The sequence below is a fragment of the Callionymus lyra genome, chromosome 13, assembly GCF_982586985.1.
Source record: "Callionymus lyra chromosome 13, fCalLyr1.hap1.1, whole genome shotgun sequence".
Lineage (NCBI taxonomy): Eukaryota > Metazoa > Chordata > Actinopteri > Syngnathiformes > Callionymidae > Callionymus > Callionymus lyra.
In genome coordinates this window covers 11688525-11703784 of record NC_141830.1, presented here as the reverse complement: position 1 = coordinate 11703784, position 15260 = coordinate 11688525, and the positions used below count along the sequence as shown (strand labels likewise).

The 15260-nt window shown below is 39.7% G+C and overlaps 1 protein-coding gene across 1 annotated transcript; it reads right to left on the bottom strand.

Moving 5' to 3' along the window:
• Positions 1-7772: 7772 nt before the first annotated feature.
• On the bottom strand, positions 7773-11633 carry LOC148067375 (uncharacterized). The gene is made up of 10 exons (XM_087805967.1): positions 11593-11633; positions 10033-10053; positions 9938-9971; positions 9826-9855; positions 9724-9759; positions 9630-9659; positions 9392-9563; positions 8614-8717; positions 8375-8549; positions 7773-8152 (listed from the first exon to the last, which is right to left on the bottom strand). Exons 2-10 carry the CDS (start codon positions 10039-10041, stop codon positions 8056-8058), a joined length of 687 nt encoding a protein of 228 aa, XP_087662093.1. The 5' UTR covers positions 10042-10053; positions 11593-11633; the 3' UTR covers positions 7773-8055.
• Between the last annotated feature and the right edge of the window lie 3627 nt (positions 11634-15260).

Here is a 15260-nt window from a genome sequence, read left to right as displayed (position 1 = left end):
AGACATTATCATGATATTTAAATGTCAGGTGAGGGTGAGCACTAACGTTCCTCCCTAAAGGTCAAGGTGAGCCGGTTTTATGAAAGTAAAACAATAGAAAAAGATGAAAAAAACAGGCTTAAATTAAGGTAAAAGTTCATGTTTGAAATCCCCATGCTTCTCTGAGCTCTCCGGTTTCAGATTCTCCCTGGACGTAAGCCATGCTCCGCCGCCGCCTCTGACCTATAGCGCCTCCACGCAATCCCCACAGATCATGTGTCCAAACTCGCAGGTCCAGCCGGTTCGCCCCCAAAAAAACCAGCCACCCTGAAAAACGGGGATCAGCCTCTCTGCAGCTTCAATCCCGAGCTCAGCTGCTGCGCGTGGAAACAAAATGTCCCCGGCAGCTATCAGGCCGAGCAAAGCTGGCTCGACTAATGTGGCTTGTCAGAATGAAAATAACCCGCTATTGTTCTCACCTTCGCCGAAAAAAGAAAAAAAAAAGGGTTCCGCTTTTGTCGGCTCCATCTTTTGGAGCTGCACTTTAATGCCTTCCCCAGATGGGGTTTCTCATCCAAAGTGCGACGGCTAAGACTTTCGCCTAATGAAGCTTTTAATAAAAAGCAGCTTGTTATTAAGTCCCAAAAAAATAATTGAGCAACGTTCAACTTTTTTGTCAACTTCGGCCACGACACCCTCTGGTTATTGCAGTGTTTCAGAACGCTGGCGCAGCCACTAAACTCTTGTACTTTAGAAGCCAAAATCAAAAGCTGACACTTTGAATTAGAGCTGGAATTCGTACCACACGAAAAGCTCTAGGAAAGAGTTTAAATAGGCGGCATCTAAAAAAGCTCTTAGAGTACAGATCTGCTGAAATGTGACCCTTTTACGCGGCACATAAACTGTCCTATGTGACACTCCCAGATGAGATGTCAACAGTAGAATGTCCCTAAAGTCTAATACTATTATAGTTGTATCGATGCAGCTTGTAAAATAGCAACTCTCTGCTTGAGAAGAAATCAGACATCCGACATGTAAATTCTGTTTTCTTCTCTCTCAGTTGTACAAGTAAAACGTTTGACTTTAAACCAGATCTGACTTCTAGTTTGTGTTTAAGTGAAAGCTTTAAGTCAGGTTTCTAACCTGACAGATGTGTATTTAATCGGACGTACCTCCATAGAAACTTCTCGCGATTTGCCCCAAAAAATGTTCAACTACGACTATAGCCTACGATAATTTGTTGCACAAGCTAAATAGCTGCACTTCCTATTTTGTGTAAAATGTCCAATTCATTAAAAACCTACATCCAAATCATCTTCTTAAAGAATCTGATAATATTGAGTCAAAAATGCCCAGAGATTCATGCTGTCAATCTTTTGCTTAATCTCTAGATGACCAATTAAACTTGAAGCGTGATTTAATCATTGAGTGTTTCCCTTTCAAATATAATTATTTAGTGCATCTGATTATATTGTAGACTTGCTACTCACCCTTATGTCGACTAAGGGTTGGGATTAATTTCAGAGTAATATGTTCCTTTTTGGAGTCAAAAATGTATGTTCCTGCCCCCGTACACTGTACTGTCTACACTGGAGGCGGTCGCGATATTTACCTAAAGTACTTCCTGTCTGTATCGCTTTTGATTATTTGAGCGTTTGCTACCAACATGCTTAAACATAGACTTATAAACTTATATGTTTTTCAAAAAAGTTCCCCATGTCTAGAATTCATTACAAGAGGGGCGTTAAGTTTGTCTTTTTGGACAAAGATGAAGACGAAGACAACTGAGCTCCAGTCGCTACATTAAAATGAACAAACATTTTTGTCTATAACTCTAAAAAGGAACAGATTACTGTGAAAATAATCCCAAACCTTAGCCAACATGAGGGTAGAAAATGAGTGAATTTTGGGTGAACTATCACTTTAATTCCACTGGCAGTCCTGAACCCACCAGGTCTTCCTCGGCGCTAATGACATTAGCATTGTAAAGAATGACATGACGGAACCAGACTGTGTCTAGACCACCAGAAAAACCCGCATCTGGACGGGTCCGACCAAGAGCCGTCTTTAGCGACATTTGACGGATATGATCTCATTCCTCTCATAAATTCATCTGAAGGTGATGAATCCGGTCCGTCTTGTCCTGGTCTTCGTCCTCGCGTCCTCTCATTAATCACACACGAATATAAACTTTGCCCTTACCCTTTTTTTTTTCCTTGCGCCGTGTTCCACTTCCACTGAAGGGCACTTTGCAAAAGATCCTTAAACGCATTTGCACACTCCTGCTAATGCACGAGTCAACTTTAGCGATTTCCATCCACGTTTGTTCATTTAGCCGGAGCTTTTATCCAAATGGACTGATAAGTGAGGGTCCATGCGAAAGAAAAGGTCAGAGAGTTTGGTTTGCGTTTGATGAGAACTGTTGAACAAGAACAATCCGTGGATCAGTCAGACGTTGAACCAGAGGTGCGGAGCGAGGGTTGAGTGGCACAGAAGTGCTGGTTGGATACATAAAGGCGGGTCGTTTTTTACGTATTGTAGTGGTGAAGCGTTTTGTGTTTTGTGTCACTCTTTTGACTGTGATTTTAGTGCATACTCACCCTCATGTTGACTAAGAGTTGGGATTCATTTCAGAGTAATGTGTTTTTTTAGTACTTCTCGTCTGTCACACCCATCAGGTGTTGAGAAAAAACACAAATAAGTCTTTATTAAAAGTTTGTTTGTAGCGGAAGCTAAAAGGCTAACAGACAGAAAACACTCGTAAAAGTCGTTCGAGCTCCCACTGTTGCCCCATTTTAAAAATAAGTTTTGTTTAATGATTTTCAGAGCAATTTTCTTTTTTTCGCAGTTTGATGACAAGATGGATGTAACAGACGAGAAGTATGGAAGTAATTGGATGTTTTCAAGTATCTTTTTAGATGAAAGGGATGAAGAAAAGTGGGCGCCTTTCGCAACGGATTACAATTAGTCGACTTGAGGGTGAGTAGTAAAATGGGTGAAGTTTAGGGTTAACTAACAGTAAAACAGTACAATTAAAGTTCAGTATTGATTATGAAACGAGCCACTGAAAACAATTTCTGGAAATGAAATCTTCTTCACCATAACCACGCCCACTCTGCTGTGATTGGTCAAGCATCGAGAGTTGTCAACGCATGTCATTGATCCCAGAAGTCTCCACCTCCAACAGACTCATTGTATAAACAAGGGGTGTGATTACAGCTAGCTGAAGGAGGAGTGAAACTATTATTACGTCATAATGGACTCCGCTCTCGTAACCTCTCGTTTGCCAAGATTTCAAGATGGTGGAGAACTTTATAAAGTGATAACTTAATAAGCATGATTATGATGAGGGACTTACTGCATCTTGGAGAGGAATTTAGTAAAGTTTGGTCACATTAAATACATGCATTCAATAGAAAAATAAATATACAGTACATTTTTTTTAATCCATATAAGGTGTTAACGATTGAATTAGTCTTACACTGGCTTTTTATTTCATTACATCTCTACTCTGGCAATGCAAGTTTCTCAGTCTGATTCTAAAACGTCATCAAATTCAAAACCAAATGTACTACCTACCACTGATGGTAATTACATCACCAGGATGTTTATTACACACTGAAAGAAAAAGTCAAAGTTAATAAATAGTTTTGCTAATCCTATTCATAGTCACTGCCTTCATTTCCAGATACGTGGATGTTTGTTAATGAACAATTACACGCTTGTGTAACAGCTCTGATGTACAGCGTTCTGATGAAACCGCCGGGAAAAGAAGATTTAAGAGGTGGAGAAGTTACTAAAGAAAGAAGTAGGTGGAGAGGATGTAAGTAGGGAGAAGATGGGAAAAAGAAAATGAGCTGGGCTCCCTCAGTGGCAGAGCGCTCCGCTACTTAATCATCCCCTCGTCTATAAATAGGCCTCTGTGCCGTGGAATATTGGGAGATTAATGGGAGAGAATGGAACGCCATAACGCTGCTAAGCTTCAACACTTCTGTTGCACTTCAGTGGAGCAGATTTCATCTGACGTCCCCGCCGGTCGTGTTGGTGACTCCGTAACCCTGCGGTGTGAGAGGTGAGCGGACGCGTCGTCGCCTTACGCCACCGGTTCCCTCACGGGTGAAGAAGTAATTAACCGATTCATGGTGTGCGATAACACACCGCTTGAGCTTCACATGCTTGACCGAGCTAGATGTCTTACATCTCTTCAACGCTAACATAGGCTAGCATGTTACGTCCAATGCTGTGTCTCAAATCACATACTTAAGTACTAAAAGTTAGTATTTTTAGTGCGTAAGTGCGTCTCAATTCTAGTATGCGAAATTTAGTGCGCCATGCACACTAAATTGGCGTACTAAAACGCCCACAAAACTGAGCATGGTTCGATGGACACTAACCACCCTAAACAGCCGCCATCTTAATGACGTTTTAAACGGAAGTTACGTCATATATAAATTCATATATATTCATATACTTACAGGTGCATTTTCAGCAGCAGAGGATGACACGTCTTCGCTACTGATACCAGCTTAAATATCTCACGAATATTTCGATTATCATATTTTTTCTTTATTTCTTTTTCCAAACTTGCAAAACATGCTGCCAGCAGGTGCCGATAGCGTTCCAACAGCTGGTTGCAACATCGTTAAATAGTAGTAGAAGAAGAAGTTGTCGAGTCATTTCCGGTTAGTGTGTAGCAGCAGAGTTTGATTTGAGACATACTATCTGTGGAGGATTTGGGTACTAGTTAGTAGGTACACTAAACTGATGCATACTAACTTCTAGTATACTAAGAGAAGTATGCGATTTGAGACACAGCACTAGTGACATCAAGAGATCAGAATTCACATACAGCTTGTTGTGTAATTATTTTGTGGCTATGACGCTTGAACGCTAACTTAGCTATAGTGCAAACATACCTAAAGACAGAGCTTCAATTGTGTCAAATTGACGGAGGCCAACACACTTTATAGACCAATCAGGAACAAGTATGGTCTTGTCGTCTCTTAACTATCTTTATAATAACAACACACGACTACACAAACACAGAGACAACCGGGCATCGTAAATTAGCATGCTAACACAACAGCGCCAACATCGAACTACGTTCAAGCTATTGGTAGTTTGGGTTTATCCAATCAAACGCTCCTTCTGCTTTATTATCATGTAATATCTTGGTCATATACTTTTTTTATTATCGTTCCCTATTTTGTACGATATGTATTGATTGTTTAAAGTAAATTCAGGTCCGGTTTTCATCCAGTAAATAGGTTGAAAACCATTTAAAATGGCAAGTTTCAGATGCGATAAATCAAAACCTGTCATGAGTTACCGTCAGTGACTGCCATAGATCTTTTCCAGATGAGCCGGACTACTAGAACCGAGAAGAACCTCACATTTTCACGTACAATTTTGGAGGAATTCATTATTAAAAGATCCCTTTACCAATGACCAGTGTATGTCAATGTCAAAAGTTGACACGTTTATGATGCTATGAATCAATAATTATTCGATAAGTTTCAATCAATTATCTCACCAAATATCATAATACTTGAATGTAGAATATTATTAAAAAATAAGAAGAAAATCATATTTTAACCATCTTAGTCAGGGCTCCACAGACGGCTTTTAAAGAAGGACTTAAAACATACCTTTTAAAAAAAAAAAAAAACATACACATTGTTACACATACACAATATTGTAAATTTTAACATTGTAATGTTTTGTTTATGGTTTTAAATGTCTTTACCTTGTTTTAATCCTGCTTTTAAACTGCAGCACATAGAGATTTGTTGACCAAATGTAAAGTGCAATACAAATAAAATTGATGATTATTATTATTATTATTATTATGGCATCGTCATGGTGACAGGTTAATGATGCTGGAATGAATATAAGTCTTAAGGTAAATATTAAAAATTGCTTCTTCTTTTTCCGATGACACTAATATCTCCCTTAATCTTAAGACGTTTCTATTTGTTTCTTTTCCTTGAATTTCTCGAACTCCTGTGTTGTTCTCAGTATTATCTTGATCTTTAAAGTATGTACTTTTTTGAGTATTGTTTTGATTGTTTAAGCGCTTTGTGACCCTGGTCTCGAAAAGCGCTATATAAATAAATATTACTTACTTACTTACTTACTTACTTAATACCTGAAATCTGACAGAGAAAGATGACGGTAATATTGTTTCAGATATGGTGCATCAACTATTCAATGAAACAAAAATGGACAATGGAGGGCGACGTTAAAATGTAGCACGAAAGCGAACCTGTCTCAGCTCCAGTTAACAAACGCAAATAACTAACATTTTGTAAACAAGGCCACAGATAACATCACTTAAGTTCTCGGCCAACTCGTGATAATAGGAGACGCGATAAAACGCACCTGTCTTGACACGCGATAACAAAGTCAATCCCATATTTCGTAATTATCCCCATCTGATGGCGCAATGCTCAAAAGCACCTGATAAAGAGGGTAATCTCTCTACCTTAAAGGCTCCAACACTATTTCCTTCCCACAGCACTGGATGGATTTTCTCCCCTCACTTGGTATTCTGCGGCACAGCTCCTCCTGAGCAGCCATCACAGAAGCACAGAATTCTCTTCGATTGTGGAGAATATCGAAGTTAGCGGGTTCTGGTGTAGAAAGCAGGATCACAGCGGGGGGCTCTCGGGAAACATGGTCAGGGAGCAACTAAGGTTGGAGAAACCACAGAAGAACTTTGAGGATACTAAACCTGCGGGTGTGACTGACGGAGAGGCGAGAGAGGAGACCAGATTTGGAAAAAGTAGCAATTTAGTAGAAAATATAGTCCAACTGGTGTGAGTTTTTTTTTTTTTTAACATAGGATGTTTGATTATTTACTCTAAGACTTTACTTATTTTCTACTGGCCCTCATGTCGAGTGAAGGTTGGGATTATTTTCAGAGTAATTTGTTCCTTTTTAGCATTATAGACAAATATGTTTGTTCATTTTAATGTAACGACTGGAGCTCAGTTTTCTTCATCTTCGTCCAAAAACATTCAAATACCTCCATGGTACTTACATACTCCATCTTGGATTGAATCCTCAGAGAAAGCATGAGCAAAATTAGAATTTTGGGTGAACTACGACTTTTTAAGCAACTTAACACAAATAATTATATTCATCAAACTTCAATTTTGTGAAATTTCTGAGGTGAACAAAAGGTTACGAGAGCGGAGTCCATTATGACGCAACAATGGCTTCACTACTCCTTTGGCCAGCTGTAATCACACCCTGCTTTGTTTATACAACGAGTCCCTTGAAGGTGGAGAATTCCTGGATTGATGACGGGTGGTATCCTCGATGCTTGAACAATCACAGCAGAGTGGGTGTGGTTATGGTAAACAAGATTTCATCTACAGAAAGTGTTTTCAGAGGGCGGGGCTTAAGATCATTCTATCTAATGTAAATATTTCAATGAAAAGAGGGTTTTGTATAGTACAATAGAGTCCAACATCTATTTAAGACACACTTAATGTTTGATAGTCAATGATCTAGTTTCTTAAATTCATCCAGCAAAGGTTGTTTTATTTTTATTTCAGCCAAACAAGAGTAAAAAGTTTAACCAATCAGGCGTCTGACTGACAGTCCGGTGAATATAATCCAAGAAAGCTGATTGGTTGAACTCGGTACAAAGACAACATACGTCATCGACAAATGACAAATGGACAAATGTAGATTTCAACGTTTTTATTTTTTTAATGACCACTGGACAAACCCGTCGTTGTCGTTCGCGTCAAGACGACAAAGCATCGTAAACAATATTCGATGGCGTATCTCATGACGTACGGTAATAAATCCTATGATGATCCATCAAAACGTTTATCTCTGTTAGCTCACGAGACAAAGGCGTGTTCATAGGGTCTCCGTCTGAAACGCTTTAATTGCCGCCTCTAGTAATTGGTTTTAAAGCAGTAGAAACGTAAAGACACCATGATGGGAGAAAAACAGAGTTTTTTTTTTTTTTTGTAATTCTGGGGCTCTAGAAGAAAGAAGCAGAAGAAAGAGCTAATTAAATGGAGAAGAAACGCTCTCAATCAGTGTCAGTGTGGCACATTAATCATCGCAGGGGCACGCGAAACGGACTTTGTAGTCACGACAGCTTCCCTTCTGCTCCGCGTTGACGCAGGAGAATCCCACAGTGGGATTGAAGCTGCAGAGGAAGTTGCAGAGGACAATAAAATCAGGTTAGTGTCAACACCAGTGTTACATCTCTATTGTTTAAAATCCCTGATTCTAGAAAATTAACTAGCGAAAAAACGTATATTTTAGTCGTATGTACCCACTACGTTTTGAAGAACATCTACCCTTCCTTTATGTTTCTGTTGTCATTTTTCTTTTTCAGATGCACATCAATAACGTTTCATCCACGTACTTGTTGAAGACCTGACCCGTGCTCCCGGCAGGAGTCAAGGTGTCCACCGTGACGGCCTCGATGTACAGCGGGGTCTGACAGATCTGACCCGGGTTTTCGGTTCTCAAGTGGGTCAGAGTCTCGTAGTCGCCCACGCCGCCTGGGTTGTCGCGGTCGTACCACTTGGTCCAGCAGACTGGAACGAATGAACATGTTATTGGTGGCGAATGGAAATTATGACCGAGACAAAGTTGCAGTACCTCCTCCGCCACAGAAGGGGGGGTGGCAGCTGAAACGGACACGATAGTCTTCGCACATGTTGTCGGGCTGGTTGTTGTTTTGGCAGATGAAACCTAGACTTGGACTCGACCAATAGTCGTAGAAATAGAAAAAGAAGTATAAAGTAAATGTACCTTTGAATATTATGTCTCCATAAAAAAAAAACACACACATTTTAGAATGTAAAATGCTAATAACAATAATTATATTATTATTATTATTTTACCTTAAATGACAAATTTAAGGTAAAATGAACATTTAACAAGGCTTTTTTTCAGTATTTTCATGTAATAAAATAAACAATAAACTTTTTCTTTTATTTAATTTATATTTCAAGGTAAATTAAAATATGATAATGTGATAGTTAGTTAGTTACTGTATATACGTTTTAAATAAAATCAATCACACATTCAAAACTTTAAACATAGACTATGATTATTAAGAGTAATTAAATTGTTGTTTTTTCCGAGCAAGCTTAATTTAATTATTTTAATGGTCATGTGATAGCGTGGCATATCTATATGAAAAGGAAAAAGGGTGAATTTCTTTGTCTACAGTATTTTGGTAAAATTAACTTCAGTTAAGTATTTAAAAATGTATTGAGATATCCCTCTTAAGATGAGTAGCAAAGGTGCCTTAACATAATAAATATTTGATATTTTTTAAGATATAAAAACATGTTAAAATGTCCTTAAAATATAAATTAAAATAAAATAAAATGGAAAGCCAAGAATGACTTTTGTGTCCGACGATGCTTACTGAGTGAGGAGGTCTCCGGCAATGGTCACGGTTTGTCCGGACACAGTTTGGACTTGAATGTCGACGGGATTCATGCAGATCTTTCCCGGGTTTTCGTAGCGAAGATTCATGAGTCGCTCCCAGTCACCACTTCCACTGGGGTCATCTCGGTCAAACCAGTCGGTCCAGCATTCTGGGAGGTTATCGGAAATGAAAACATCGTCGCTTAGGACGACAGCGAGTGTCGGAAAAGTCTTACTTGTGTCGACGGGATAGTAGCAGGGCCACCCTGGAGGGAGTAGAAACCAAACTTAATGTTCATCCAACAACAAGAATCGGGTGAAACGTCGTACCTGAGGTTGCTGGTAGAAATGGGAAGAAACCTTTAGCTGTGAAAACAAGAACATCCATTACCATCAAGAGAAGCTTTGAACGGAAACGACGAGGGATCGTACCAGCGCTGGACGTGGGCCCCTGGCTGCTCTCTGTCACGGTCGGGATAATGAGGAGTTAGAAAAGAGCTGCCAAAAAGTTCTGCGGCTACTTTATTCACTTTAGCGAACTTACCACAAATCAGCACCGCGGCGACGACAACACCCAGCTGTCATGAGACCGTTAAATAAGAGTGAAGGAAAATGCAGAGAAAATGTTGAATACATTACCAGCTTCATCGTTGATTTCACCTGAAACAAGAATTGTAGATTTTTACATCACTGTGTAATTCATTCACGTTTTTATGTGACTCTGTTGAAGAGTCATCTTGGCTTCAAGGTTAGCAAAGGACAATGTTATGTCCAGGAGAGAAAATAATAAATGTCGTTATTAAGAAGCTATGAAGCTTGACCGCAAACTGAGCTAATGCTCAAAGTGATAGTTCACCCAAATTTCAAACTTTCACTCATTTTCTTCTCACGTCGACTAAGGGTTGGGATAATTTTTTGAGTAATCTGTTCCTCTTGGGAGGAAGATTCCGCTAAAAACAATCTCAAATGAAAGACTTGTTTAATTTCTTTCAGAACCATTCCTTATGTCGAGGCTTCAATGCAAGATGGACGTTACAGACGAGCAGGATAAAGGTATTTGGATGTATTATGTGTCTTTTTGGAAGACGTAGACAACTAAGCACCGGTCGCTACATTAGCATGAACCTATCTTTTTGTCTATAATTTGCAAAAAGAAGGACATTTCAACTATTCCTTTAAGAATACTGACAGAAAAAACATAACTAGAGTGATAGCATATCTAAAAGCAGTATTAAAGTACTAGAATTGAGAGTTAGTATGCAAGCAGGAATGCTAGCACGGATAGATCGAGTTGTACTGCTAGCTAACAAATGCTAACACAAAATAAAGATAGAAAGGATTAATGAATTAACGGTTGAAACATATTGGTAATATATAATTAAATAGCTCGGAGTAAATCACATTATGGCAAATAATAAAAGAGGAAAACGCAAAAAGAAGCCCCTTCATCTCGGAGACACTCAAAGTAGAACCAATAGATGCCCTTTCCTAATTTTCTTTGGATGTTTCCTCAACGCCGATTCAGTTAGAGATTGAGAAAGCTGGGTCTCTTCACTTGGGCTGCTGCCCCTGCGACCCGTATCAACAGCAGAGGCTAGATAATAACACCTTAAGCATAACCATGATGGAGCATTTCTAGTTAATAGTCCGTGGAAGAACACACGACGTACAACAGTAATACAAAAGCTGGAGGGAGCGACTATGAAATCTGATAGGGCGTGATTTATTACAGGTATTATGGGGATAAAAATACAATCATAAACTATATGTTTTTAGATGTCCGGACCTTAAGCGTTTGAGTCTGGAGTCGGACACGTGGAGGAGAAAGTGAACATTATATTTATACTAAACAAATAAGAGTGTGAAGGATAGCATATCTATAATGAGTTTTATGCTAATGAGGATTGCGTATAATGACACGATGGGTCGGTATTTTTAATCATTAGACACCGAGCACATTTACAGTCATGTGACGTGGCGTTCTATCACCGTGATACGAGACCCTCAATGAAAGAAAGAGGGGGATTTTCAGATCACCAGAGAGCAGGTCCAACAAACTGATGACGCTGAAACATCGACTAAGTATTCTTAATTAGAGCCACGATAAAAAGACTAATTCAAATTATGCTAAAGAATTTCTAATAGCGCTTTAAAGTGTGATTAAAAAGGGTGTACGTGAAAGCTTTGAAAGTGACTTACCTACTATGGGATGTCGGGAAACGAGTGTCTGTATTCACGCTACGTTGCTGCTTATATAGCTGGAGATGTTCAGAAGCTATTTACAGAAAACGTGAAATAAGATCCATATAGAGTGTATTCAGGAAATACGAGAGGTCACACCAACAAAAAAGGAGATTTGAAAGACGACGTCTCTGGTTCCGTTTTCGCTTTCAGGAAGTGGGAACCGGAGAAGAGAAAATGTTCTTCATTGTTACTTTTGTCTTGTGAGCTTCATCTTTGTGTGGCTTAAGAAAACAAAATGTATCATCAACATGGTAACACCCGAAAATTTTACATTATATTCCAAGAGACAAAGCCAGGATCTTTAAAAAGAAAAAAAAAGAATAGTGGGTGTGAAATGTGAACGGGGACCAAATATGAAGCACCTATATCTTCGTCAGCTCAACACAAAATTAAGGAACGTCTTCCTGAAACTTCTTCATTTAATCCAAAAAATGTTTATGTTTACATTCTCCGTTAAAATTAAAGTGAAATCTTATGACAAACTTCTGGTTTCAAAATGGTAGAGTGGCAAAAACAAATCGCACACTTCTCATTTACAATGAATATTTTGAGTACACAAGTTCGTTCACACTGAATAGTCTGTGGAAATGTAAATTGTTTCACTCAAATGGGCAAAAGATTTGAGTGTGGATCGATAGACTTTCCACCCTCAACCTCCGCCATCTTAGTGACATCATGGATGACGCTATGTCTAGAGCTAAGTCGCTAAACTGGCGCTACGTCACTGACGACGCCTCTTCGAAGGAAGATACCGGCGTAAATCGTCTCGAGAAAACAGTCATTTTACCACAAAACCAAACAACAATAATAATAACACAATTTAAAAACACAAAAAAGTTGTTTCGATCGGTGATAGGTTCTGCCTCTGAGGTGGATTGAACAAGATGCTGAATAGAGAAAGATTGAGGTGATGAAGCCAAACAAATAAAATAGTTATTTAACAAAAACATCAGGACAGGAAAATCATATGATATCATTATAAAATTGCCCATAACACATTGGAATGCAAAGGCCATTGATTTGTTTTTTAAATATTGTAACGCTTTAACATGCTTGCATTGACTTTAAAGTGTTCTAGATTAATTTATCAGTCTATAAAAAGCTAGAAATTAAGGATTTGCCCATTTTTAAATGCTGTCACTTCTTTAATACGGAGCTAAAATTTAGTTAAAACCATTGAGCCCATTTACTCTGTTGTACCACGAATAAGTGAGTAGTTAGCGCACGACCGTGTTTCGGCCTTTGCGGTCGAAAAAAGTGGGAAAATCAGGCTTAGTCCAGACACAGTGCAGTTCCTGGCGGTCGTTTTGAGTGTTAGTATGGTTCACTTTCTAAGTGAACTAGTTCAAAGTTCACTTAATACTCGATCATTTATAAAGAATTTGGACGCACCAAAAATGAACTACTTCATGGTTATTTTTTTTCTATAGGTACGTTTATTGTGAGCATTGTAAAAATAAAAACAGATAGATAATAGACTATGATTCATTAAATAAAGGTTAATACAATAAGATAAATAAAATAAAATAAAAAAGTGACTCGCACATTAAATAAATATTAAATAAGAGTTGACGTTCAGATCACGGTCGCCCAAAGTATAAACTAATTCATGAACATTCAATGGATGATTTTAGACATAAAACAGGTAACCAAGCGGAATTAAGAACCATTTAAAAAATATAAACTAGAAAAATTAGTAGAAAATAATAGAAACAGTCTGGCGCTTTTTATTCATAATATCACATCTTTTTAATTTGTCAACTCGCACGAACACACCCAGATTTCCTACTTTTTTATGATCCGATAAAAAGTATTTTCTAAACGTTAGAGCAATTCTACCTTTCCCACTCAGGCAAACGACTCTTCTTATCCGTGACCCAGTTTGTGTTCTTCTTTTTTTGCAGCGCATTAAGGTCATTTGTCATGTTAACTCGTCCCGCGTGAGCCACATTACGGCAAACGCGCCTTAAAACAACACGGCACACGGAACTAGACTGCCCTGTATTCCTTTAAGCCGAACGATCCGGGCGTCTGCATGACAACGTGGGAGCATCGCTGCCCTTTTCGGCGGCGCTGTGTGTTGGCTAATTAATTGGCCTTTTGAAAAGAATGACCACCTCCCCGTGTTCAATAGCAGTTGGCGAGAGAGTCCGTCCATTCATACATCAGCATTAAACTTTGTCATCTGAAGGGGCCGTTGTAATTCTTTACCCTAAATTGTGCTCGGGACTAGATGCCAAAGTACAAATGACAGTGAGGTGTATCCTCATTTATCATCCGGCATACACACCTCCCTCTTTCCCCCCCTCTACCTCTTCGCACACATTCCTTCTTCTCTGTATCCATGGAAATTATGAGTCTCCGCCAGAGAGGCTGCCTCTGTCCTCTGCTGACCACGTGGATGCAGAGAAACACAAAACCCCCGGTGTTTGTGAGGACGGAGCCTGACACAAGTGACTCCTGACAACCTTCGTCTCATCACGGACTCGCTCTTCAAAATGATGTTAAGACGCAGCATCGGCGGCGGCGGTCCGACTCGTTTCGGCCGGCATGTCGTTAGACGAGGAGTTCGGGACCCCGACGATCGGAGTGTGAGGCGACGGAGCGTCGTTTAAGAAGAGAAAACTGCGAGAATCCATCACCTTGTAGTCGTTTATGAAACACAACGATCTGTTCTCGTGCTCTTTATCACATATATCCACTGGACTAGCATGTTTATCCGCCTTGTTCTGCGCACATGTGCCTGAGGACGGAGCCACGTGCTTCCATGGATTAGTCACAAGTTATTATTGATCCACGAAGCCGGTATTTTCTCTGAAGTCTAATCCACATTTTCATCCACATTTCTTCCGTCACACCTGCGAGATGAACATCACACCATCATCTTCACACTACACTCTCTTGTTAAAAAGCTGCCCGATCACAATCGGCCAGACTGCCCACTTTCCAGCATCCCTTCTGGGAAACGTCTCTGCTCGCCAATGTTTCTGCCTCATCTTCTTCTGCTCCTCTGATCCCTTGCAACTGACCTTGTCTTCCCTCCTGAACCCGCCTTTCATCAGCTTGCTAATCCTAGCTGCCTGTAGAGTTTTGTAGCCTGAGCTCCTCCTGTACTCCCCTCGACCTGTGGCCTTGACCTCCCGATAACAAACCCTTCCATTTCCTGAAGTTTCTATCCACAAGAGACCATTAGGATAAAACTAAGCAAGTAGGTGTGACCTACCCTTTAGATAAGCACAGCAGGGGCGGCTTTCCGTCTGCTGGTCAGCCGAACGCCTGATTAAGCTTAAAACAAAGGTCATCCCATTATTTCCATCATGGTATGGACATATTTTGAGATGATAGTGGCAGGTTTTGTTGAGCTCAAAGAGTGGATCAGGGAGAATGGATTGACCACCGCATACTCCAGACTTGACCCTCATTAAAATCTTTAGGGTGTGCCGGACTACGAAAATAAATAGTGCTAATTGTGTAGCGTAATATTCTGCCAAACTGCATACCAAGATGGACGTGAGGACCAGGTCTATCCTCAGATGAATGGCAATATCTAGAGCAGGTAGATCAAGTCTGTGGCCAATGGTTTATTTGAGGTTTCTGAGATGATATCGTGTGGGGGCCACAGC